The sequence below is a fragment of the Acinonyx jubatus genome, chromosome B3, assembly GCF_027475565.1.
Source record: "Acinonyx jubatus isolate Ajub_Pintada_27869175 chromosome B3, VMU_Ajub_asm_v1.0, whole genome shotgun sequence".
Classification (NCBI taxonomy): Eukaryota; Metazoa; Chordata; class Mammalia; order Carnivora; family Felidae; genus Acinonyx; species Acinonyx jubatus.
This window is the reverse complement of record NC_069386.1, coordinates 36,633,719-36,659,324: the sequence shown is the minus strand read 5'-3', so window position 1 is coordinate 36,659,324 and position 25,606 is coordinate 36,633,719. Positions and strand designations below refer to the sequence as shown.

The 25,606-nt window shown below is 38.9% G+C and overlaps 1 protein-coding gene across 5 annotated transcripts in view; it reads left to right on the top strand.

The window, feature by feature from the left end:
• The first annotated feature begins 485 nt into the window (after window positions 1–485).
• PIAS1 (protein inhibitor of activated STAT 1) overlaps window positions 486–25,606 on the top strand; it is a 119,613-nt gene continuing 94,492 nt past the window's right edge. For 2 of the 5 annotated variants that reach the window (XM_053223822.1, XM_027067617.2), the window contains exon 1: window positions 746–836. In XM_053223822.1, the coding sequence (XP_053079797.1) occupies window positions 813–836 (24 nt within the window). In that variant the 5' untranslated portion in view covers window positions 746–812. Of the gene's footprint in view, window positions 619–745; window positions 837–1,598; window positions 1,743–22,657; window positions 23,971–25,606 lie in introns of those variants that run through there. The other 3 variants (XM_015078456.3, XM_015078446.3, XM_053223823.1) reach the window with 3 other exon arrangements.

Sequence of the window (25,606 nt, the reverse complement as noted above, 5' to 3'; positions counted from 1 at the left end):
TTTCCGATGTATATATAAAGAAACAGGACTGGAACATAATCACTAAATAATTGTTGAAACAAAGAGTTAATGAACGAACGTCTTCAGAATTTTGTCTTAGGTCACCCCCCTGTCAAGTGTTTGGGCAAGTCACTCTCCCTGCCTGAGCTTTCATTTCTGACTATATACATATGTGTGTGTGTGTGTGTGTGTGTGTGTGTGTACACACTGTGTGTATATATATATATATATATGTATATATATACACACACATATATACCACGTGAATTGTAATCTCTCCTCTGCCCACTTCACCGCACTGTCATGAGCAGGATCTGAGCTAATAAATCTGGAAATGCTTCATCAAGTGATCTTCAAATGTAACGGATTGTAGCCTCGAAGGTAGCAGGTGCTGAAAAGGACTCGCTGATTGGGGGAGGGGGCCATTATAGTTTCTGTGACTGTAGGCATCGAAGCTTTGCAGCAAGGTTCTGCAGGCCGCGGAGGGGCGGGGCTCAGGCCGGCAGCCCACTCGCTCCGGCCTTTCTCCGGAGGAGCTAGCCAGGAGAGGATGGGGGGCGGGGAGGCCGAGGGGGGAGTAACTGTCAAACCTCCCCGCTTGGCGCCATTATTTAAATGGTACGTGCCCGTCTCCCTGCTGTACGTGCCCGGGGCGGGGCTCCGAGCGCCCGAAGAGGGGCGGAGGCCGGGGGCGGGACGGGGAGGTGGAGGGGCAAGAGGGGACGGGCCGGGGCGGGGCCAGGCTGGCTAGAGGGGCGGGTCTAGCGGCGGCCCCCGGCGAGGTTCAGTGCGCTTGCGCTGACAGACGCAAGATGGCGGACAGTGCGGAACTAAAGGTAAAGCGCAGCTCGAATTCACTTCTAATATTCGGCCGCGGAGACGGCGCCGCTGCTGCCGGGGGGGATGGGTCTGACCCTGGGGGGCCGCTCGGGCCTGACTCCACCCGGGCCTGGAGTTGTAGGGAGGAGCGGCGCGCCCGGCCCCAGCTGAGGGGGCCCGGCAGCGGCGGGCCGCGGGCCCCGGGTGCCTCGGGGGCGCTGACGGGTCGTCCCCGGCGTGTTATTGTTGTGGGCGCCTCTGGCGGGGGTGGCGGGGGAAGAGATCGGGAGTCGGGAGGTGGGGGCCTCGGCTGCCCCCTGGGCTCGGCTTCCTCACCTTCCAGCCAGCCTCCCCGCCCCCCCATGGGGAACGGGGGCTGGGGCAGGGTGCTCGTGTAGGGGGGATTGGGAAAGCTCCCCGCCGCCGCTTCCTCTTCCTCCTTCGCAGTCCCGGGCTGCTGTCAGGAGCTCTCCTTAGACCCCCGGGAACTTGGCTCCGGCCGCCCCGCCCCTCAGTGGCTCCCTGCCGCCCCCACCCCGGAGTCGGCTCTCCCCGGCTGCCCGCCTGTCAGGAGGCGCCGGGGGTGCCCAGCTTGTGGGCAGCGCGATCTTGGGGCATTGGGGCGGGGATGTGGGGAGAAGCTCCGGTAAAGTTTAGTGAGCCCCGGGCCGGCGTTGGGGTTCGGCCGAGGGGTGGCGGGGGAGTCTGCCTGGGCGGGACGTTACTTTCTCTCTGATTCTGGGCAACCGCGGGGGGGGGGGAGCCCCCCCACCGAAGGGTGTGTATTTGGAAGCAGTGGTGGGTGGTGGGAAGCAGCTACCTCTCCCTTCTTTTCCTTCTCTTCCTCTGGCTGGTGCGGAGGGTGAGAGGAGCCTTTGGGGGTCTCTGCACACACCATGATGGCGATGCTATAGCTGATGGAGGTGAATGGTTCGTGTTTATATCCCCCCGTTGCCTTTTGTTTGTAGGGACATCTTGCTGGCCATGTTGATTTGAACGAAATTCTCCCCTCACCCTACTTCAACCCCCGATAAATAGAACGTTCCTCCGTTCCTCTCAACTGTACCAATTACTCACGCCTCGCGAAATTGGATGAAAGGGTGCCCCCTGTTCCCCGCTTTTTCTCCCACCCCAGTCTTCTTTACCTGATGATGGCTTCTTTACCGAAGCAGATATACCCACCACTACACAAGCCGTTGGGGGAGGGCGGGTGGAACCCTTATGATTGGATTGTGACAAATGGGGCTCCGCTTGAATAATTTTGGTTTAGTAGCAGGCAGTTTTAACTAACGCGTATTATTTCGAGGCTCTGAACGCGATATTCCCCTGTCTGTGGCTTCCTGTGTGTGAGCCAAGCAGCTGGTTTTATCTTGACCCAGAGAACTGACATCTCTGTCAGAGTGGAGATGGGGATACACACTTGTAAATCTTTGGCGGGGGGGGGGGGGGGGGGCGGGGGGGTCCTCTTTCCATAATTAATAAAAATTATTTAAAATTTATTTTCTCTGTTATACTGAAACGACAGCTTCTAGAACAGCCAAGCGCCAGGTTTGTTTCTGGAGAGTTTTTCTCTGGAAAGCTTCGCTGAAAGATCGGTTTCCCCAGTAATTTTGCAATGTTAACATTCCAAAATTTGTGTATTAAGTAAGGCACTGGCTTTGAATGTCACTCTTTTTAAATTGACTTCTAATTACAAATTAATTTAAGGGAGAGCAGATTTGGAGTGGTTGGTTTCGTTTTTTTTTTTTTTTTAATCCAGTTTCAAACTATTGACTGAAATGAAAAAGCCTCAGGAATTTGAATATTCTGAGGTCATTAACTCTTGAAATGAAAAGTACACAAGTTTAATAAGATACATGTCTTCTGTAGTTTTACTCTTGCTATGTAGTCACTATGTTGCTATGATCTTTACCTTCTAATATTTATTTTGTTTGGAATCCTTTTGAGTGATAGCTAATCAGTTCTGTTGTACACGGGCCACAGAATAAAGCTGAAAAGCTTGGGCTGGCTATATTGTCACTCTTGATGCTGTCCAAAGAAACTGGTATGGAAAGCACATGCTGGGAGATTTCCTCCTTTGTTCTTTCTCATTTTAAGAAAGTGCCTTTGGGGATAGATCAGATCCCTGGTGTGAGTCTTGTTAGGTAAAGTTTCTCTTTGCAAAAATGAGGCTGTATCAGATAAATGCTAAACACTGGGGGGAAACATTATTTTTCTAAAATTGGTCTCCCTTTTTGCTCTTTCAAAAATCTACTTGAATTTTTTTCCAGAGGAAAAACTCGTCTTGTGTTCCTGTAGTAACAGTTTTTTTTTCAAATTATAATAACTGTTTTGACATACTGGTTTGTCACTGTGTGTGCCCAATACTTTGAGAAGCTGTGATAAATTGCTTAGCTGGTGATAGCTGTGTTAAAAATTTTAGTACTTGATTGTGGTTGGATTTGCTGTTCTTTTTTTTTTTTTTTTTTTTTTTTTTTTAGGTAGGTGATCTTAGGAATGCCTACCATAGTTATTTGAGAATGTGTGTATATAATTTTCTGTGCAGTAAGCTTTGGAAGATACTCCTCTTGGAAATTATATTTTCTGATGGGTTTTTGTTTTTTGTTTTGGATGTAAATAGCATTTATTCCTAATAAGATAGGAAAAGTCAGAATAAGATTTAAGAAAAAGCCAGATTTTTTCTCAAAGTTTTAGGTGAAAATACAATACTTACAATGGATTTCCAACTATGAGGCTTTGAGTAAATACCGTGACTTTTTTGTTATCTTAATTCACAACCCACATTTCATTTTGCTGTGGATTGTATTCAAGATTATTTTCCTCATGGCCCATTTTAGTGAGTCCTTTTAAATCTATAACAAATCTACAAAGATCAGATGCGTCATACATATCAAAAAGAATTCTCTGTGCACATTTGTTTATGAAAAGTTTAATTTTTCATTAGGGGAATACCCGTAAATGACATTTGTAAGAATGTAGAGTGAGCATTTTATTATCTTTGGGAACTTAAAAAGAAGGAGGGTGTGATGGCCAGATGATCTTGGAAGTTAATAATCTGACAGCTTCATGTAGTTTCTCTTAGAGTACTTCTTAATTACAATTTTTTTGCGCTAAAACTCAAATCAATTTACATTGCCATTTGAACTCACAGGAGGAACAGTGGGAAGGAAGAAGTTCATTTTAGTGGAGTAAAATAATGGAATTCAATGGGAAGAGAAGCCATTCTTTTATTATTTATTTTAATATTTTATTTTCTTTTAGAGAGAGGGGAGAGGGGCGGTGGAGGGGGTGGGGAGAGAATCCCAAGCAGGCCCCATGCTCAGCATAGTGCCTGTCGCGGAGCTCGATCCCACAGCCCTGGGATCGTGACCTGAGCCAAAGTCAAGAGTTGGCAGATTGAGCCACCCAAGCGCCCTGAAGCCATCTTTTTAAAACGTTGTTTTTAAAGTATCTATAAGCCTGTCAGTAAATTCTGTTGTCAAAGTCTGCCTCTTTATTTTCAAGAAATGGCCACTTGATTTTGATCTTTGTGGTGTGAATTGTCTGCCTCTCTTTCAGATAGAAGCACATAAATCTGACAATTTATTCATGGATGTGATTTGAATCTCCCTAACTTGGTTTTTTGTGTCACGTGCCACATTTAGATGACTTTTGTTTTAAGTCACGATTTTTATGAACAGTATTTAAAAACAATTTATAAAACACTTTAGTTTTTAAGGATTTCATATAATTGTTTTGAAATACTGCTTTTTCATCCACAGTTTTCTCCTGGGTCATTGTATTGTCTTTCTTTTCAAAGAGTCTCTTGTAACCACTGTGAATTGTAATAGTGCTTAGTGGTGAGTCCATAGCTGATTAACCTTGGGTTTCTCCTGGTGAACTCCATCAACATGTTGCTCCAGGGTTCTTGCTGAAGCTTTTTGAGTTCAGTGTAATTTGTACCCTTTCTAGGTGGTAACTAGGGATAAGGAAATTAAATGGCTCATGGTTGTAGTGGGAACTGGGAAGAAGTGTTAGGGTTTCTGAAAAATTGGCTGTTTATGATGATTGTAGCCTTTTAAAACAAGACCCCTGGTTCATTACAGAATTGATTGTGCTGTTTTTTGAAATAATTTGCTCTGGTGTTATGCATCATTTTTTTTTTTTTTTAATATTTGGATGAATTATTTTTATATGGTACTTTCCAGTTAATAATGTATCACATTATCTCATCTGATCTTTCTAACCGTTCTTTGAGGTAGGAAGGCAGGTAATAGCTCTCTTTTATTGATAAAGTGAGACCAGAAAGAGTAAGCAACTAGCCCAAGGTCATACAAATAAAAGTGGCAGGGACTTGAACCTAGGTCTTGTGATTTCAAGCCCTGTACTCTATAGGCTGTTGTAAAGGTGCCATGTCAGTCCTGGAGACGTCTAGGGTGCCTTGCTCACAAAGAATTTTAGTTATGTTGTTGCTAATACTTTCCCTCTTGCTCTATGCCAGGGTATTTTTGGATATTCCTTGGGCTTTTTGCAAGGAAGATTTTGGAGTTTGTTAGTTGGAATCATAGATGTTTTAATTCTTGCAAATGTCATTTTACTTTGAATATTTCAGAGAATGCTGAAAAGTAAGCAGAAAAAATAAACACCTGTAATCCCAGCACTTAGAAATATCATGGTTAACATCTGGGTATCTATCCGTTTAGACTCAATGTGAGCATATGTGTATGTATATTCATCACAAAAAGAGATCACACTTCTCTTTATTTGTAATCTGCTATTTTCATGGCTATCTTTCTAGGTTAGTAAATATAGGTCTATGTGATCATTTGAAAGGTAACATTGTATTTTATTCAGCTAGTACCTTATCATTGAACAATTAGATTATTTCCAACTTTTTGCTATTTTAAACAGTGTCAACAAACAGCCTGATCTAAAAGTTGGCAAATGTTTTTTTTAATAACAAAATACATTGATATGACAGAACTTTTTCTGTGCTGTAGGCAGCACAGCAAATGGTATTTTGATTAGATGGAAGTGTTGTGAGTGAAATAAGTAATTCTTGATTTGTTCATTGTACTTTTGTTTCTATTTCTGTAAACGTATCAGTTAAGATTATTAAATGATGGCAGAGATATATTCTATAAAATATAAGTAAACATTGCTTCTCAATCAGAACTTTTGATAAAGTATGAAATAGAGTATCAAACAGCATTTATAATTTATTTCAAGTGTGCTTGATTTTTGAAATTGTATCACAGTAATCAAATATCGGAAGTTTATGTGCCTTGTGTAGATGTGCATGTGTTTTTAACTGACATTTTAGGAAAAGCAGTGTTGAGCATTAATATAGATAAAGTGGAAATGTGAATTTGCCTTACTCATTTTTAATCTCAAAACTTAAGTGTTGCCTTAGTATTATATTGGTAGGTAACATTGTTTTGAGGAGGCTGTTATAGAAAAGAGATTACATAGTCAATGAAATATTTTTCTATTTTAAGAAACTTTTATGGGTTAAATCAATAAATGCACATATCAGTTGAGTTAAGAATATAATTTATGCGGGGTGCCTGGGTGGCTCAGTTGGTTAAGCATGCGACTTCAGCTCAGGTCATGCATGATCTCACAACTCTTATGTTCCAGCCCCATGTCAGGTTCCCTGGCGCCTGCTTGGGATTCTGTGTCTTCCTCTGTCTCTGTCCCTCCCCCACTCAAGCTTTGTCTGTCTCTCCAAAAATAAACGTTTATATATATATATATATATATATATGTATATATATATATGTATATATATATATGGTGCAACATCTGAAAACTATTGCAGTGTAGAAGGAACAGTTAAGGGTGTGAAATTGATCAAACTCAAAAGTTGATCACCTAGACTTGAATTTATGTAACAAGTTTTACCATGAGGATTTTAAAAAATAGGTGACAAAGAAATTTTAAGTACTTAGTTGTATTTATTATACAGTTTATTATCAATTTCATAATTGTCATGCACTTTTTACTACTCTTACTACAAAATATGATTATACTTCCCTTTCCATGTTAAAAATTGTGGGACTTCCATTTCTTTTGATTCCCTTTACTTTTGGTTTAAGTGATATCACATGAAATGATAGCCCCCCCCACCCCGCCCCCAACCCTTCCTCCCTTCAGAATTTCTGGTAAAACTTCATTCTTTGTAATGAATATCCAAAACTCAGCAAAATGAAGAAACTATCTTTTTTTTCCTTTTCTGTTTCACCTTAGATCAAGCAAACAAAATACATTTAAACCCTTTGAATACCACCTGGTAACTGAAATATCAGTATGTCTCATGGGATTGTTGCAAATGTTCCATTTTTTTTTCAATGTTTATTTTTGACAGAGAGAGTGTAAGCGGGGGAGGAGCACTGATAGAGGGGGACAGAGCATTCCAAGCAGGGGCTCTGCGCCCACAGCAGTGGGCCCCATGCAGGGCTCAAACTCATGCCATGAGACCGTGACCTGAGCCCAAGTAGGTTGCTCAACTTACTGAGCCACCTAGGTGCCCCAGCAAATGTTCCTGGTTTTTTTTTTTTTTTTTTTAATGTTTATTTATTTTTGGGACAGAGAGAGACAGAGCATGAACGGGGGAGGGGCAGAGAGAGAGGGAGACACAGAATCGGAAACAGGCTCCAGGCTCCGAGCCATCAGCCCAGAGCCTGACGCGGGGCTCGAACTCACGGACCGTGAGATCGTGACCTGGCTGAAGTCGGATGCTCAACTGACTGCGCCACCCAGGCGCCCCAATGTTCCTGTTTTTTAAAACTTCATCTCCTTCTTAACCTTTCCTGCTCAGTTTCCCCCCTTTGGTTGCCAGGTTAATTTTCTCAAAACATTCTTTTCATCCTGTCACTCCAATGGCTTTCCATTGAAAACAGGATAAAGTTTTAGCTCTCACGTATTCAGGATTTTCTACATAGTTTGATCCCCGTCCACTTTGTGTGTGTTTTGTCTCCTCCACTCTATGGCAAAAGTCCTTAACTTAAAGCCAGAGCTGGTAGTTTGTTTCTTTTTGTTGATTAGTGTTGTACTTTGTATACCACTTCATTTTCCCCAATCCCTACCCTGTGGACACAGTAGGTGCTTAAGATATATTTGTGAAATGAACAAATTATGTTCAACATTTGTTTCTATTAGTAAAGGGGCTGATGTACATGTCTGTATGATGGTCTAAATTGTAAATATTCACAACCTCACATTTTTTTTTTCATGGCTGCTTTGTAGATGAACTTGAATAACATTTCCAGAATAATATAGGTATCTTTGATATCTATATAGATAATATATAGATAATAAAAATATAGATATCTTTGAAGGACTGTTCAGGTTTATCTTTTATATTTCTTTAACTTACGTATGTAATAAGTGAATACATTTCTTATTGTAATGGTATAGAAGTAAGTAGAGTACAATTTTAAGGGACTTAATTGTCTTCAAACCCCCCTCTCCCACCAGAGGCAATCACTTTGGTGTCTATTCTTTTTTGGGAGTGAGGAGTATAACAGCTTTATTGAGATATAATTCACATACCATACAGTTCATTTATTTAAGATACACAGTTAAATAGTTTTTAATACATACACAAAGTGGTGCAACCATCACCATAGTCCATTTTAGAATATTTTTCTTATCCCCAGAGAAATCCTACACCTTTCAGCTATTTCCCCCATTGCCCACAACTCATTTCACCCTGAGGCAGCTGCTAATCTGCTTTTTGTCTCTGTAGATTTTATGTCTTTGTAAATTTATATGAAATGTCCAAAATAGGCAAATCTACAGAGACAGAAAGCAGATTAGTATTTTGGACATTTCATATAAATGAAATCATATATAGTCTTCTGTGTCTGACTTATTCATTTTTCTTTGGGCATGTGTGTGTGCTTGTATAATATTTGTAATTTTTTGTATGTTTATATGTCTGGATTCAGAACAGAATAGGCACAGAGAAGGAACTTAAGAAGTATTACTAAATGAATGTACATGTACATGAATATATTTTCTAAAAACATAAATGGGATCATACTATACCTACTATACTTTGACTTGCCTTTTTTTTTCTTTCTTAATAATACTTATTGAAGATCTTTCCATGCCGTATCCCAGAATGAGATGGTCTCATTCTTTTTAACAGCGCACATATTTTGTATGTATGTTTATAGAGGTTTACCTCTTGAATTTATCAATGTGTATGTCTAAAAGTTCTTAACTTGGGGCGCCTGGGTGGCTCAGTCGGTTAAGCGGCCGACTTCGGCTCAGGTCATGATCTCACGGTCCGTGAGTTCGAGCCCCGCGTCGGGCTCTGTGCTGACAGCTCAGAGCCTGCAGCCTGTTTCCACTTCTGTGTCTCCCTCTCTCTGACCCTCCCCCGTTCATGCTCTGTCTCTCTCTGTCTCAAAAATAAATAAAAACATTAAAAAAAATTTTTTTTTAAAGTTCTTAACTTGTTTTGATGGTTTTGTTATATTGTTGCTTTTTAAATAGTTGCCATAATAAATGTAACATGTATGGTATTAACTTTGGAGTTTTACTGAAAAATAGGAATAAAAACTAAAACAGGTAAGGGTTGTTTGGCCTGAGGGGAAATGGAATGTAAGCTCTTTATGGGATTCTGGCAGTGCACAGCCAAAGCAGTTCATTTTGTATTTGGGTTTCTGAATGTGAGCAAGCCTGTTTTTAGCTTCATGGCATAGTGCTTAAAATAGAATTTAACATGCTATCTTGTGCTTTATGGTGAATTTTAAGACTTTTTCTTGCAGGCATGTAGGTCTAATCTTAAAAAAAGATCTGAAAGATTTCAGGATAAACATTTTTCTCATACATTAAAATCATCATTCTAGTCTCTAGGGTTCTGTAAGTTACCCAAGAATGGGAATATAGAGGCACCTAGCTTACAGCCTCGCTTATGGTAGGTACTTGGCAATCATTTGTTATTTATTCAAGAAGTATCTACCACATTCTGTCATTCATTATGTTTGGGTTCCCACTGTGAGGTAGCAGGCTATCAGTGATTTGAGTATATCTCTATGCATGTATGTGTATTTTTAAACATTCTTGTTATAACAATATTTATTTAAAAATTAATCTTCTTTAAAGTCATGTACGTAATATATTAGCTATTACATTGGTTCTCAGAGTCCATTTTCCAGACCTCTAGTGGTTCACCAGGCTCTTTCGGGGGTCCTGCAGGTCAAAATGATTTTTCTAACCAGTAGTAAGGTGTTTGCAAAATCAGTGGTGGGTAAAACTGCTGGTGGCTTAGCGTGAATTAAGGCAGTGGCACTAAACTGTCCTAGTTTAGCACATGACCATGCATTTGGAATTAAAAAATAAATGCCAGTTACACTTAGTGTTCTAAATAAATCCTCCCCCCCAAATGTATTGATTGATTATGTCTCAGTCCTTGAGTACATTTTAAGATACACGTTGTGTGATGAAATGGTAAGTGCCTGTAAAAGCACTTTTACTGAGTACCAAACCCTATGGTTAACTGAAAGAAAAGGTGTTGTTCAGTTGAGTTAACAGGCTGAACCTAGCTGCTTTTTTAATGGAATACCGTTTTTACTTGAAAAAATGGCTGACAAAGTGTGGTTATACAGACTTGGATATTGAACAGTTTCTGTGCAAGAGAACAATTGACAATATTTGTTGCTGATGATAAAATTCAAGCTTTCCAGGGAAAATAGAATTTTGGGAGACTTGTATTTGCTACTGTGTTTGGTAGGTTCCCAGTACTTTTTGATAAGATCACTGGTGGTACTAATGAATGTGATACATTGAAGTTGTGTAGTGGAAGTGTTGACATTTGGAAGAGCTGCGTAACTCAATGAAGCAATGATTTCTAAATAATGCATGGGATTACAAAATCATGCATGGGTAAAAAGATCCATTGGAAATGGAAGATAGACCAATGGATTTCAGTAAATCGGAGTAGGAAGTATTCAGTGATCCGGTTTCAGATTCCATATTCCAACAGCCTTTAAGAAACTGCCACTTGCTGAGTTTTGGTGAAGGATCAAAGAGCATAACATAGTTACTTGAAAAGGCTATTGAAATATCTTTTTCCAACTACATACCTGTGTGAGGCTGAATTTTCTTCATGTACTTTAGTCAAAACAACCTCATGCAGCAGATTAAATGCAAAAGTGGATACGAGAATCAGGCTGTCTTTATTAAGCCAGAGGTTTGTATTAAAGAGGTGTGTAAAAATGTAAAACAATGACAGTTTTCTTGTTAATATATTTTTGTCTTGGAATATAGTTCTTAAAATTTACATGTGATTTATGTTAATAAATAGTGAATTTATTTTTTTTTTTTTATTTTTGAGAGATAGAGCATGAATGGGGGAGGAGCAGAAAGAGAGGGAGACCCAGAATCTGAAGCAGGCTCCAGGCTCTGAGCTGTTAGCACAGAGCCCGACGCGGGGCTCAAACTCACGGATTGCGAGATCAGTTGGACACTTAATGGACTGAGCCACCCAGGCGCCCTGTGAATTTATTATTTTAAAATTATAAATCTTTTAAAAATTTGTTTTAATTTCTAATACAGTAAATATGAATAGATTTAATCAACAAAGATTTTGGGCGTCCTCCATTTTCTAGACTGTAAAGGAGTCCAGAGAGCAAAATCTTGGAGAACCTGAACACTGTTTGTATAAGAGTCACAGTGCAAGAGTCTGTAGCTTAAAATGAGACTAGCCCTTTCACCTTCTCACCCGTGGTATTTTTTTTTATTATTTAAAAGAAAAAATAGCTTGTTTATAGATAGTAGTGATCCCATTTACAAGGCAAGTTTGCAAGCAGAAACTGTTGAATTGTATCTTGCATTTCTGTAGTAAAAATACTAATGCATTGAATGACTCTGCTCTCAAGTGTTTTAAGTCAGTAATAACGAGGGAATTGTGTAACTTTTTATTTTCTCAAGGTTATGTCTCAACCCTTGATTGGCTTTTTTCTGTTGTAGAGGATAGAAATGTCTTGGATAAATGAAAAATCCATACAGATGTCTCCTAACCTATTTTAGCCAATAATTTCCTCTTTGGCAGATCTTCTTAGCTCTTACCAGGTATCTAAGATGATTGGTTTGCATTCGACCTATTTCATTTTCTTCCTTTCCCTCTTGTGGGATTGAAGTGGAACCTAGAGATTATAAAACTCAGAATGCTTTTCTAGTTTCTTTCTACCTTCTTTAGAGTTGTATTTGAAAAGCTTCAGCCTCTGTATTCCTCAAGTGTCTTTCCCCAGGGTGTCAAGGTAAGACTGGAAAATGAAGATTAAAAAAAATTTTTTTTTTAATGTTTATTTATTTCTGAGAGAGAGAGGGAGGCAGACCGCGAACGGGGGAGGGGCAGGGAGAGAGAGAGAGAGAGAGAGAGAGCGAGCGAGCACGACACAGATTTCGAAGCAGGCTCCAGGCTCCGAGCTGTCAGCACAAAGCCCATCATGGGGCTTGAACTCACGAACCACGAGATCATGACCTGAGCGGAAGTCAGATGCTCAACTGACTGAGTCACCCAGGCACCCCTGGAAAATGAAGACTTTTGTACAAAAGTTATTCCAATCTGTGATTTCAAAATCAGGTGACATCTTAAAGGTGAAAGTTTTTTTTTTTTAAAGTGTGCCATTCTTTGTGTAATTGAATACTAATTATTCAATTCAGGGACAGTAATATGAATTTTAGGATTGCCATTATTTTTCACTCCTAAATTTAAATTGTAATCCCAGGAATAGTTTTGACTAATAAGAAGGGGGAAACAGTTCTGGTAGAAAGGTCCAAGGTGTGGCCACCGGAGTGAGTGGCTGAGGGTGGAGAGTAATGATAGAAAGTTAAGAAACACAGCTGAGGGTATTGGGTTGGAGTCTGGATAGTTGAAGCAGGTGCTAAAACCTTCAGTGAATGACAGGGATATTGTTCTAGAGCTGCACTGTCCATAACTGTTGCCACTAGTCATATGTGGCTATTGAGCATTTGAAATGTGGCTGGTCCAAATCGAGATGTGCTGGAGGTGCAAATATACAATGGATTTTGAAGACATAGTGTGAAAAGGGGGATGGAAAAAAGGTCAGTAATATTTTTTAAGTTGATTATATGTTGGAATGATAATATTTTGGGTATTTTGGATTAAGTAAAATATTAATATTACCTGTTTCTTTTACTTTTTAAAACTATAGTTTGCAGAAAATTTAAAATTAATGTGTAGCTTGAATTTGGAGCTTATATTATATTTCTTTTGGGTAGTGATTTTCTGGAAGTATTATCACCAATAAGTAGTATGAGGATTAGAAGGGAAGTAGGAGTCTGTAGAACCCAGTATAAGATATCCTTCGGGAGGCGTGCCTGGGTGGCTCAGATTAAGTGTCTGACTTCAGCTCAGGTCATGATCTCACGGTTTGTGAGTTCGAGCCCCAAGTTGGGCTCTGTGCTGACAGCTCAGAGCCTGGAGCCTGTTTTGGATTCTGTGTCTCCCTCTCTCTCTGCCCCTCACCTGCTCAAACTCTGTCTCTCTTTTCTTCAAAAATAAACATTAAAAAAAAAAAGAATCCTTTGGGAGAGGGAGTGGATTGATCTTTCTTTCTTATTTATTTATTTATTTTGAGAGAGAGAGAGAGAGAGAGAGAGATCAAGAGAGGGGCAGAGAGAGAGGGAGAGAGAAAATCCCAAGCAGGCTCCATGCTGTCAGCATAGAGCCCAGAGCGGGGCTCAGTCTCACAAACCATGAGATTATGACCTGAGCTGAAATCAAGACTTAGACGCTTAACTGACTGAGCCACTCAGGTGCCCTCGAGTGGATGTTTCTTAAGACTTATTTTCATTGGTCCTCTGATTTTCATTGGTACACTTCTACTGTTTTTATGCTTAGAATTTCCTTTTGTTCTCCACATCTACCTCTGCTCCCTTCCCCCCATACCTGACCTCATGGAGTTTGCCTCGTTCATGTGGGGGAGAGAAATGTCTAGAAAAACTGTAATGGAAAGCAATATAAAAGAGTAACTGTATGAGTAGTTAACAATGGATTCATAAGAGGAAGAGGTCACTTGTGCCTAAGCTTATTTCAAACTGGGCCTTAGAAGACTTTTGATAGTTGGTGATCACAGGGGGGGTTATTTCAAGCAGAGGGAACAGCATGAACAAAGGTAATGAGAGAAAACACTGAGGTATGTTTTATGGAACATGCAGTAGATTCATGTGTGGAGACAAATGTAAGAGAGTAATGCAAATTCTGGGAAGTTGGGGGTCAGATTGCTATCAGAACTTACCACGTTGGAATTATGAGTTTGAAACTGTACTAAGTTCTGTAAAGGAAAAGGACAGAATTCTGTATGTACATGTTAACAAGAAGACCTGACATAGTTTGGGTGCTCAAGGAAGGCTTCCCTGTTTCTAACCTCTGAACTACAAAATTCCCCACATCCAGGTCCTGTCACATCTTTCTTAATGTTATGCCTTTCTTTCCTTCCCAACTACCACCCTTATTATTTCGCTTTCATAGTATCATATTGGTGTTTATCAACAACCTCTAAATTGGTCTCATATCTTAATTTCCCTTTTGAATTCACTTACTCTTCAGTCAGATTGACTTTTTGATTATATGCCGTCTCTTCCCCACCCCCTCTAATTCCTGCAATTTGAACATTTTTTTTAATGTTTATTTTTGAGAGAGAGAGACCATGAGCGAGCAGGGGAAGGGCAGAGAGACAGAGGAAGACAGAGGATCCGAAGCAGGCTCTGCACTGACAGCAGAGAGCCCGATGGGGGGGTCAAACTCAAGAACTGTGAGATCATGACCTTAGCCTAAGTCTGATGCTTAACCAACTGAGCCACCCAGGTGCCCCGACAATTTGAACAGTTTGTATATCTCCTCATTCTTTGTAGGACTAAGGCCAACATTCTTTAACCATCCAAACTAAGTAATTTATTGTTTGGATACCAGTAACATGTTGACTAGGCATTGGGCAGATTTATATAATGTCTTTATTTTAGGGAGGTAATGTGTATAATTTCTAATAAGTTTGCATTACCAAAATGGTTCATAATACTTAAGACAGATGCCACACTATCATTACTCATATATTTACTGACAAGGAACAAGACACAGTCTGTATAGACAGCATATAGTTTGATAGAGAATAGATAAGTAAACAGGATTTTTCTGCATATAGTATAAGGGCTGTTGGGTTAAACTGGAGCATATGGGAAGGTAAATTTACTAATGTTGAGGGTTGCCTGAAGAAAGTATCCCAAAGGTAATAATGTCTAATTTGACACCTGAAGGAGTTGAAGTTAGCTAGGAAAAGGTTGGAGAGGGGGAAGAATTACTTGCTGAAAGAATAGCATGTATATACAAATCCTGAATGATGGAGAGCTGGTTTAAGGGGGTTAGTGGCAGTGGCTGAGACTGGATCATCAAGTATATTTAGGCCATGCTAGGAAGTTTGGCCCCTATCTTGAGTGCAGTGGGTAATCATTGCAAGTTTTAAGCTTGAGAATGACCTGATAGACATGTTTTAGAAAGATCACTAGTGTGGAGAATGATTTGGAGGGTATAATATTGGAGACAGAACAGCTGAGTCTTTTGTAGACATCTAGGAAGAGATCATGGTAGTCTGAATTAAATTGATAATAAGGACTTAGACATTTTAAGGTGGTAGGATTTGAAATGACTTGGTAAATAGACATGAGTGAAGGAGAATGTGTTGAGGAAGTTTCTGGCTTGTACAGCTGGTTAGGTGGATGGAAAGTTTGACAGAAATTTGATGTATTAGGTTTGACATGTTGAGTTGAGTACTTGTGGGTCATAAAGGTGTTCAGCAGAAGTGGATTTGGGAATTACTGAATTAGAGATGGCATTTTAAAGTCATGAGATGGATGAGGTCACCGAGGAAGACTGGTCTGAGTGAAAAGAGAGTCAAGAATACAGAGGAATTCTCAGAGTTAAGACCTGGAATAGTTTTTACAAATATCTTTTAAAACTTTAAACCTCTTTTATGGACTGCATTAATATTTTTAGAAATTTTTCTTTTCTGTGATGTTTGGGTGGTTCAGTCGCTTAAGCGTCTGACTCTTTGATCTTGGCTCAAGTCATGATCTTATGGTTTGTGGGATTGAGCCCCGCATTGGGCTCTGTGCTGACAGCATGGAGACTGTGTGGGATTCTCTCTCCCCCCCTCTCTCTGCCCCTTCCCTGCTTGATCTCTCTCTCTCTCTCTCTCTCAAAACAAATAACTTAAAAAAATAGTTAAGAAAAAAGAATTTTTTTCCTTAGAATTTGATATAATGGACTCTTTAAAACTGTGCAATTGAGATATTGTTTGCTGTCTAAATCTGTTTGGTTTGTGAGTTCAGTTAGCAAGAGTTCATTAGTCCAGAGTATTTTGAAAGTATATGTAAGATTGCTAGCACAGAATTCCTTAAGAAGTTTGGGAAAAGGATTAGAGATCAGTCATCATCTACATAACATTTTAACTGCATGCAGTAACATGACCATATTGATTTGACATTTGGTAAAGGTAGTTCACATGTTTTATAACTCATGTTTAGTTTTAGAGTATTAATACTACCATGACCATATAATTTATCATCCATACTGGGGCACTTTTAAGGGTGGAAGGGGATGCTTTTAATAATTTTGTGAGAGCAACAGGCATAAAAGGGAACTCCTGGAAAATTTGAAGGTCTTATAATTTATTCTAGAATCTTCTTTTGTGAAGTGCTAAGAAATGAGATGATAATAGATTAATATATAATAATAAAGAAGGCTTTGTGGATAAGTAAATTTGCAGAATGTTAGATGCAACGTTAACATTTCTGCTGGCCTTCTTGGGACCTTTTATGTGTTCAAATATGACTTGAGAAAGGAGGGCATGATGGAGAATTACAGAATCTTGAATTTCTTGAACTTGTTTTGCCATAGAACCCTATTTCTCTGAATATCTATTAATACTATGAGCCTAGTTTAGAAAATGCTGATTTAGAGTATCCTGTTATTTAAATTGAAGCTTGACTTAAAAATTTATTGATTTATTGATTTATTGATTTATTGATTTTTTGAGAGAGCGCATGAGCAGGGGAGGGGCAGAGGGAGAGGGAGAGAGAGGATATTAAGCAGTGTCCATACCCAGCCTTGGAGCCCCCCATGGGGTTCGATCTCAGGACTGTGAGATCATGACCCAAGCCAAAGTCAAGAGTTGGATGCTTGACTGAGCTACACAGGCACCCCTTAAAGTTCTTTTTTTTTTTTTTTTAATGTTTATTTATTTGAGAGAGAGAGAGAGAGAGAGACAGACAGACAGACAGAGCATGAGTTGGGGAGGGGCAGAGAGAGAGGGAGACACAGAATCTGAAGCAGGCTCCAGGCTCTGAGCTGTCAGCACAGAGCCCGATGCGGGGCTCGAACTCACGGACTGTGAGATCATGACCTGAGCCGAAGTTGGACGCTCAACCGACTGAGCCACCCGGGTGCCCCTTTTTCCTCCTATTTTTGTACTTAAAAAAATTACTCCTTCCTTGGCAGTAACTTGAACATTTTGTTGTTGTTGTCGTTGTTGTATTCTGGATATGTTAAAACGGGTACTGTTAAGAGTTTTTGACGTCAGAGATTTAGGAGTAGTTCATCTTTCTTCTCTTTAGTAAATTTCAGGAAGTGTGTAGTGTTTTCCCATGGTCCTCACCTTGAAATGTATTTTTATGTACACTAATGGAATTTCTTGAAAGAGAATATGAGCAGTTTCTTAAACTTGATTTCACTACTACAAAACTTCCGCATATAAATATTAATCATAATCTGTTCTGAAGAATGATCTGTGTAAGTTTTGCAATAAGTAGCAATTTTATTGTTAACTCTATTATTGTGAAGTTGTTTCTCTTATCTATAACCAAAGAAATAATCAGGTGAAAGTGTTTTGTGTGGAAAAGGAAGGGTTGTTATAGGTTTCTGATGGGATTTTCTAAAAAAGATTTTAAGTTAATCTCTATAGCCAATGTGGGGCTTGAATTTACAACCCAGAGATCAAGAGTCACACACTCCACTGAGTGAGCCAGCCAGGCACCCCTGATGGGATTTTTAAAAACACTTAGGCAGGCTGTGATTGTAAGACCTGAACAACATTTTTCTGCAACATATTTTTTTAAATTTTTTTAAATTTATTTTTGAGAGAGTACAAGTGGGGAGGGGTAGAGAGAGGGGTCAGAGGATCTGGAAGCCACCTCTGCGCTGACAGCAGCAAGTCTGATGTGGGGCTTGAACTCCTGAACCTTGAGATTGTGACCTGAGCCGAAGTTGGACGTTCAACCAACTGAGCCACCCAGGCGCCCCTATATTTTTTCTTTTTAATATTTTTCTGTAGTTTTTGAGAAATCATTACTAGGGCTTTTATTTTTTATTGTTTTTTAAAGTTTATTTATTTATTTAAGTAATCTCTACACCCAATGTGGGGCTTTAACTCATGACCCCAAGATCAAGAACCTCTTCTGACTGAGCCAGCCAGGCGCCTCATTCCCAGGCTTTTAGAACATTTGTGTACATCTTTTTCTAAGCTTATTTTTCTCTGAAAAGCAAGTCTGTAAATCAAGACTGAAAGATAACCTTAATTAAGTAGTTAAATAATTAAGGACAAGGTGTTTTGAATAATAACCTTAAGATTGGGGTATCCTGGGGAAAAATAGTCACCTGCATCCTAAGTAGTTGAGCAATGTTGTTTGTAACCTTATTGTTATCTGAAGGGGACTCTCTTAGGATGTGCCACAGGGCTTTGTACTTGATCCTGTTATATCCCAAGTTTTAAAGATGATCTTTGAATATTTAAAAGGCAAAATTCTGATTTTGTAGGTGGCATTGGGAAGAATACGTTAGATGACAGAATCAAAGGGAGTTAGTTCATCATCATCTCCTGGGCACTTAACCAAGTGTCATGTACTATACTTAGCCTAGGTGATATGGAGATAAGTGCTTGTCCTTGAAAAGCTCAAAGTCTAGGGAAGGACAGAGACCAGAAAATCAACAATTTTTAACACCATGTATGTACTGCAATAGAGGGTGAAGAGTGCATTTCCTCAGAGGGGTTTTGAAAGGCTAGAATGATGAACTGGGGAAAAAAATGAAGTTTAATAGCACCTGATATAAAGTTATAATTTTAAATTTAAAATTTTTGTTTTAAAACATTAAGAAGGTTTAGCCTAAAAGCAGTTCCTATGAAAAAAATTGAATAAACGTTTCGCTTAACTTCAAGCTTAGTACAAAACAACAATTTGATGTAGATGCAAGTTCCCCTCACTGCTGAAACAAAAACATAACACCACATCCTTCCCCTTGCCCAGATAAAACAAACCAGTCAGCTTACAAAGCAAATGCCTTATTAGGTTACATTGGTAGAAATACTGTGTTCAAAATAAGAGGTAGTAACACTGCTGTATTCAAGATTAGGCCATTATCTGGAAAGTTTCAATGACTTCAGAGTGTACACAGAAACAGTGGACTGCTTAAGGGCTCCAGAGAACAGTGATCAGGGTAGGATGGGGTCTAGAAACCAAGCCAGTTGAGGGAAGAGAACCCTCTCAACACATTTAAAGAATAGACTCTGTGGAACACCAATGGGACACAATTTCAGAACGATTGGGTGGAGTTAAAGGAAAGTTTTGATTCATAGAGCTTTTGTGTAAGGAAGATCGCTTTAAGATTAGATTGTAAAGTCTTAGAAGAGTTTGAGCAGAGGCTGGGAGACCATCATTTAAGGGGGTACAGTAAAACTTCATATAATGGAGAGTTGGACAAGAAGATTCCTAAAATTTTATGTGATGTTATACTCTTAGGATTCTCCTATTTCCAAGAACATCATTTTCAAATTATCAGATAGTGTGTGTCATTATCAGTACTCTGCAACATCGCGTGGACTTTGGCATCTGACTTTTGAGTTGGGTTCCATTACTTGCTAGCTCTGTAACCTTGAGTAGGTTACACCTGTTACTCTGAAATAGTTCTCTTGATAATTTCCCTCTAGGGCTTCACCTAAATGTCTTTTCTGGGACTCAGAAGGCTATGATTTAAATACTTTTTGTTTAGTTACAGAATATGTTTTTCCCCTCACATTTTGTTTTGTTCATACTTGTCTTTTCCTCCTTTTAGGTTTCTCAACATTCTCTCAGAGTATATTATTTCTTTCATGGCTTCTTACCTTGTTTGAAAACTTAAATTAGATGAGATATGGTATCTTCCAATTGCAAATGCAGTGTTTTGCTTGTTTTTGGTTAGGAGAGTTTGGAAAAAAATCCCCAATCTTTTATAATATGATAGAATTAAAATTTCTTCAAGTCCTGCTTATTATTTTTAAATTCTAGATTTTATTGAAAAGTGAACGATGGGGGCACCTGGCTGGCTCAGTTGGAAGAGCATGTGACTCTTGATCTCGGGGTTGTGACTTCGAGACCCATGTTGGATGCAGAGATTACTTAAAATCTTACAAAAAAAAAACCCCACAATAAAAGTGAATGATGATTGTTCTCATGATTATGTAAAGTTCTAATTGTTAAAAGATGTAGTTAGAATATTGCATGTGACCTGCAGTTTTTCTTTGCATTATTTCTTGGTCCTATCTTCTGTGTTGACTGTCACATTTTCTTCTTACCTTATATATAGATAAATAATTCTTGTTGCCATATATTTTAGCTGGAAATCTTGTTAGTCTTTTTTGTCTCATCTGTCCTATAGGTGGCTACTTGGATAGCCTTAAACATTATTTTTATCACATTTTGTTGCCCCCAAATATGATTGTTTACTCTGTGTAGTCTAAATTCCTTATGTCATATAGTGCCCCCTGTCTCAGTGTAACACACAATGTGCCCTGGCTGAGATTGTGGTAAGATGCTTGTATTGGTTAGTCGTTATGAGCTTAGGCTCTGGAGTCAGGTTGGGTTTGAGCTCTGTCTCCGTCACTTATTTACTGTTGGAATTCAAGATTAGCCTCAGTTTTCTTATCCATGCAATACGAATGATAATGGTCTGTCTCTTGGGTTCATATGAGGGTTATGTAAGTTAATCACATTTACTATAATTAGTACGTGATTGGGATATTGTAAGCTTTTAACACATACTAGGTTCATCATTTTTATTCTGCCGGCCCATGTAAATGACACTTAAAAAATTTGATTGAAAACCTTACTAACCTAGATTCACTAACTATACAGATTGTTTATATTTCCTTAACAATGGAAGAATGAGAAGAAAGATTTCCTTTAATAGAGTTATACAGTTATAGAATTTTGATATTTTAAGGAATGTTTGAGAACCTCTAGTTAATCTCTCATGTTTTGAAGTGAGAAAACAGACCCTGTGAAAGATTGCGATTCAGTAAATTAGTGGTCAAGTTGATACTGGAATCCAAGCTCTGTGTATACTAGTACCATATTATATTATACATGTACCTAGCACATAGTAGGTATGTAGTAACTTTTGAGAATCGAATTAATATGATGATTATGTGTTTCTGTTTCTGAAGACTAGCTTATCTCTGTGTATTCGTTGTTCCTGTATTCCCGTTTTCTTCATACTCATTTAGGGGCTGTGCGTTGATCCAAAAAGCATTTATTGAACATCTGTGGGCAGAACAGCCTTTTACTTAAATAAAAGTCATGTTTTCCTACCTCTGCATAAGAAGTTTGGCAATGTGTTAGAATTTCACACTCTAAACTTTGTTTTTTATTAGAAAAAATATTTCATCCAAGTTTTAAAATGTTCTGAGTTAGGTTTGTTATTTTTAGTATCCAAGTTCTCATCTGGAAGGAGCCTTTTGAAGGACACGTCCTTATGTTTCATGAAATGTGATAGAACATAAATGAGGATGATTTTCAAATTATCTATCAAAAATCCAAAGCCATGGTACACCAATTGAACAGTGCTAGGTTTATGCTTAAAGGAGAATGGGATCTCCATATTTTGTCATTATGTGGGACTAACTGCAGCCTGTATGATGGAATAAAGACCAGAAGAAGAGGAAGATCAACTGGAGGAGTAGGCCCTAGAGGTCACTTTTTAGTTATCTTATATTGAGAAATAAATACAGTGTGAGAAATTGGGTGGAACAAGATTATGGAGATAATTAGCCTGATTTGTTGCCTTAGTAGAAACTGTCTAACTAGGTTTTCTGGTTGAACTGGGCATTGCTGGCCAATTACTACTGCTTATTAACCATTTCAGATGGAGAGGATTAGAAATGATGTAGAAATCATTTTCAGTAGATGAAGCATCTGACTTTAAAAATAATGAATAAAATAATTGTGTTGTACTGTACAAACTTTTTAATGTATACAGTTTTAGAATTATTGATGATTGCTGTTGTGGAGAGAAAGCAAAAGTATGGAGCGGGGGAAGAAAGCAAAGGCATAAATGAAATATTATGACACTGTTAAATGCCTAATTTGTCTGTGTTCAGAATTCAGTTTGGTTTACTATTGGTTGTTATTTGATACCAGATAAAGATTCATAATATAGTCTGCTTTATTATGATTAATCCTGTAGACTACTTGCAGTGGGATGTGTGAATGAAAGTAATTACGTTGTTCAACGGGAGGTACCTAATTCTTATTCACAATTTAGGGGTGACCTTTATTTAATAATATAAGGTCATGACTAATGAGACAATAATCCTGGCACTTTTTATTTAATAGCAAAAAGCAGTACTTGTTGATATTGCTTGAATATTATTTTGTATTTGGTCCCTGCCTTTATAGTTGGCATAGTGTTCTCTCTCTCTCCCTCTCTCTCTCTCTCTCTCTCTCTCTCACACACACACACACACACACACACACACACGTGTCTGTGTGTGTGTGTGTGTGTGTGTATAAAATTTTACATATCTGAAAGGAGATTCAGTTGAAATGTCTTCTTTTTGAAAGGTGAAGACCTCCCCCTCCCCTCTCCCCACTGTCCTGAGAGCACTGGAAGCCAATCTTATACTGCCAAAGCAGAACACTAGAGGATTCCTCTCTGTCAAAAGTGATCAGACCAAAGGAAAAAAGGAATCCTCAAAATAGCCAAGTTCCTGCCTGATCATCCTAGAATGAAGTACCCCAGTCTGCTCACTCAGATCATCTGATCATGTTTTTAGTATCTTACTTTCAGATACAAATGTAAACCAGTGATCCTCTGTCATTTGAGGAAAATATCAGGCATGAAAGGCAGGTACCAAAGCAGATAGCAGAAAAGAACCCAGAGGTTACAGAGACCACACAGACAGCAGAAGAAAACAACGTCATATATCCAATTTATTTATATCGTCAGAGAGAAAACAAGATACTACATTCATGAAAACTAAGAACAAGACGTAGGGGGAAAAGAAAAGAAAAAAGGCATGCAACAGAGCAGAGCTCATGGGAATGAAAATTTTAATAGGAGTGTTAGAAGATCAAGTTGAGGAAATCTCTCAGGAAATAGCGCTAAATGGAAGAGATGTAAAATGCAAGAGAAAAAAGAAAATAAAGACAAGTTAGAGAATTGGTCTAGGAAGACCGGTACCTAAATAATAGGCATACAAGAAAAGGACTAGAAAAAAGACAAAGTAAGAAAACCTCCCAGAATGGAAGGACATGCCTCTCTAAATTTAAAATACTCAGCAATTACCAGTTCATACAATTAGCGCAAAAACAAAAGCCCTACCAAAAAACCCAACCCAACACTAAGACCCAACACTGTAAAATTGCAGAGCATGTAGAAAGAAGCTTCTATAAGCTTCCTGAGGGGGATATACAGGTGACTATGAAGGATTGGAGATCAGGATGATGCCAGGCTTCTTAACAGCAACACTCAAAGCCAGAACACTTTGAGGAAAGGCTGTTAAAATTTTGACAGAACCTGTTTTCCTGTCTAGAATTCTATACTAAGCCAAACTCACTTATTAATTATGGATAAATGAAGATATTTTTGGACAATGCAAAGAATAAAAAACTGTAGCTTCTAGTTCCTTCTCTGGAATCTAGTGGAGGAAATACTCTACTCAAAAAAGAAAACCAAGAGAAAAAAGTGAGATCAAGGAAATGGGATCCAATATGGAAGAGAGACAAGGGAAATCCCCAAGATATGTTGAAGGGAAATTCTGTGACCACAGTTGTGTCCCAGGTCTAGAGAGTAAGCAGTCCAAATTGGAACCTGGTGGAGGGCTACAGAAGGTATATATTTAAGAAAGAAATTAAAACAGGTTTACCTGATGTATTTGAATACGTTAGTAGGAAAGTTATACTTTTAGCAGTTTACAGATGAATTAGCAGTAATTACCTAGAAAACTAAGCAAATGCAAAAATGGTGCAGTTATTAACTAAGGAAAGCCAGGTCATACAAAAAAGGAAGAGCAGTCCTGATGTACTTTGCTCAACTGTGAATATCATTTACAACCATAGTATAATGTAAACAACAGTTGATTCAACCAAAAATTATGATGGGAACTTGGGGATAGAGATGTCATAGCGCTAAACCATTATTGTTTATAATAAGTCATTTTTTTCTCGAAGGAAAAATTTTAAGAACACATAAACCTGTTATATAGAATATAGTGAAAAATGCCAGAAGAAATTGCCAAAAAGCCTTGAAAGACGTTGCCCCAGGGATGTGAAAAATAGGAGCCGGGCAGGGGACATCTGTTTTCTCTCTCTTTGCACTATTTGACTTTTTAAACTGTGTGCATATGCCTGTTTAATTAAAAAAATTAATTTTTTTATTTAAAGAAATTTTTTTAAAAGTTTATTTTTGAGAGAGACAGAGGGTAAGCAGGGGAGGGGCAGAGAGAGAGGGAGACACAGAATCTGAAGCAGGCTCCAGGCTCTGAGCTGTCGCCTGACACAGGGCTCAAACTCACGGACCGTGAGATAATGACCTGAGCCGAAGAAGGACGCTTAACTGACTGAGCCACACAGGCACCCCAAAAATTAATTTTAAAAAGATGCCCCTCACAGAATGCTCTGTGTTCAGAGTATGTACATTTCTCAGGCATTCTGAATTCTCTAGGGTTCTGACAGCTTTATCATTTGGGGATGTAGAGTCAGCAGCATGCTATTTGAGGAGGTAATGATTTCTAGTAGTAGCAGTGGTTGATGTTATCCTCAGTTATAAATATTCATTTTGTTGTAGTGCTAACAAATGGAGATTTTTAAACACATGACAGATTAAAATATATTGCATTTCAACATCTCAGATGTAAGTGTTTAGTTTTCCTCTGTGTTGTCAACACTTTACATTGTGAATTGACTGCTCCATGCTTCTGTGAAGCTTTTTGTTGAGTGATGCTTCAGATGTTTGTGTTTTCGGCCCCCCTTTTATTTAGTTTTTAAAAATACTGCACGCTGGGGCACCTGGGTGACTCAGTCAGTTAAGCGTCTGACTTCGGCTCAGGTTATGGTCTCGTGGTTCGTGAGTTTGAGCCCCATGTCGGCTCTGTGCTGACAGCTAAGAGCCTGGAGTCTGCTTCCGATTTTGTGTCTTCCTCCCTCCCCCCACCCCTGTCTCTCTCTGCCCCTTCCCCTCCCCGACTTGTGCTCTCTCTGTCTCTGTCAAGAATAAATAAATATTTTTTAAAAATTCTGTATGCTTACTACAGTCCTTAAGAGCGTGCAGAAGCTGCTCCAATAACAGCAATGGATAGCACCCTATCTTTCACTAAACCTGATTTTAAGGTGCAATGGTTCATTTGAATCCAGATGCATTCTTTTCTTATCCGAACCACCAATTCTTTTAAGCCAAATATTGATGCTTGAAATGGAGATTAGATGTTAAGTCAATTAGTCTTTTGAAAGGTTTTTCTCTTTCCTAATT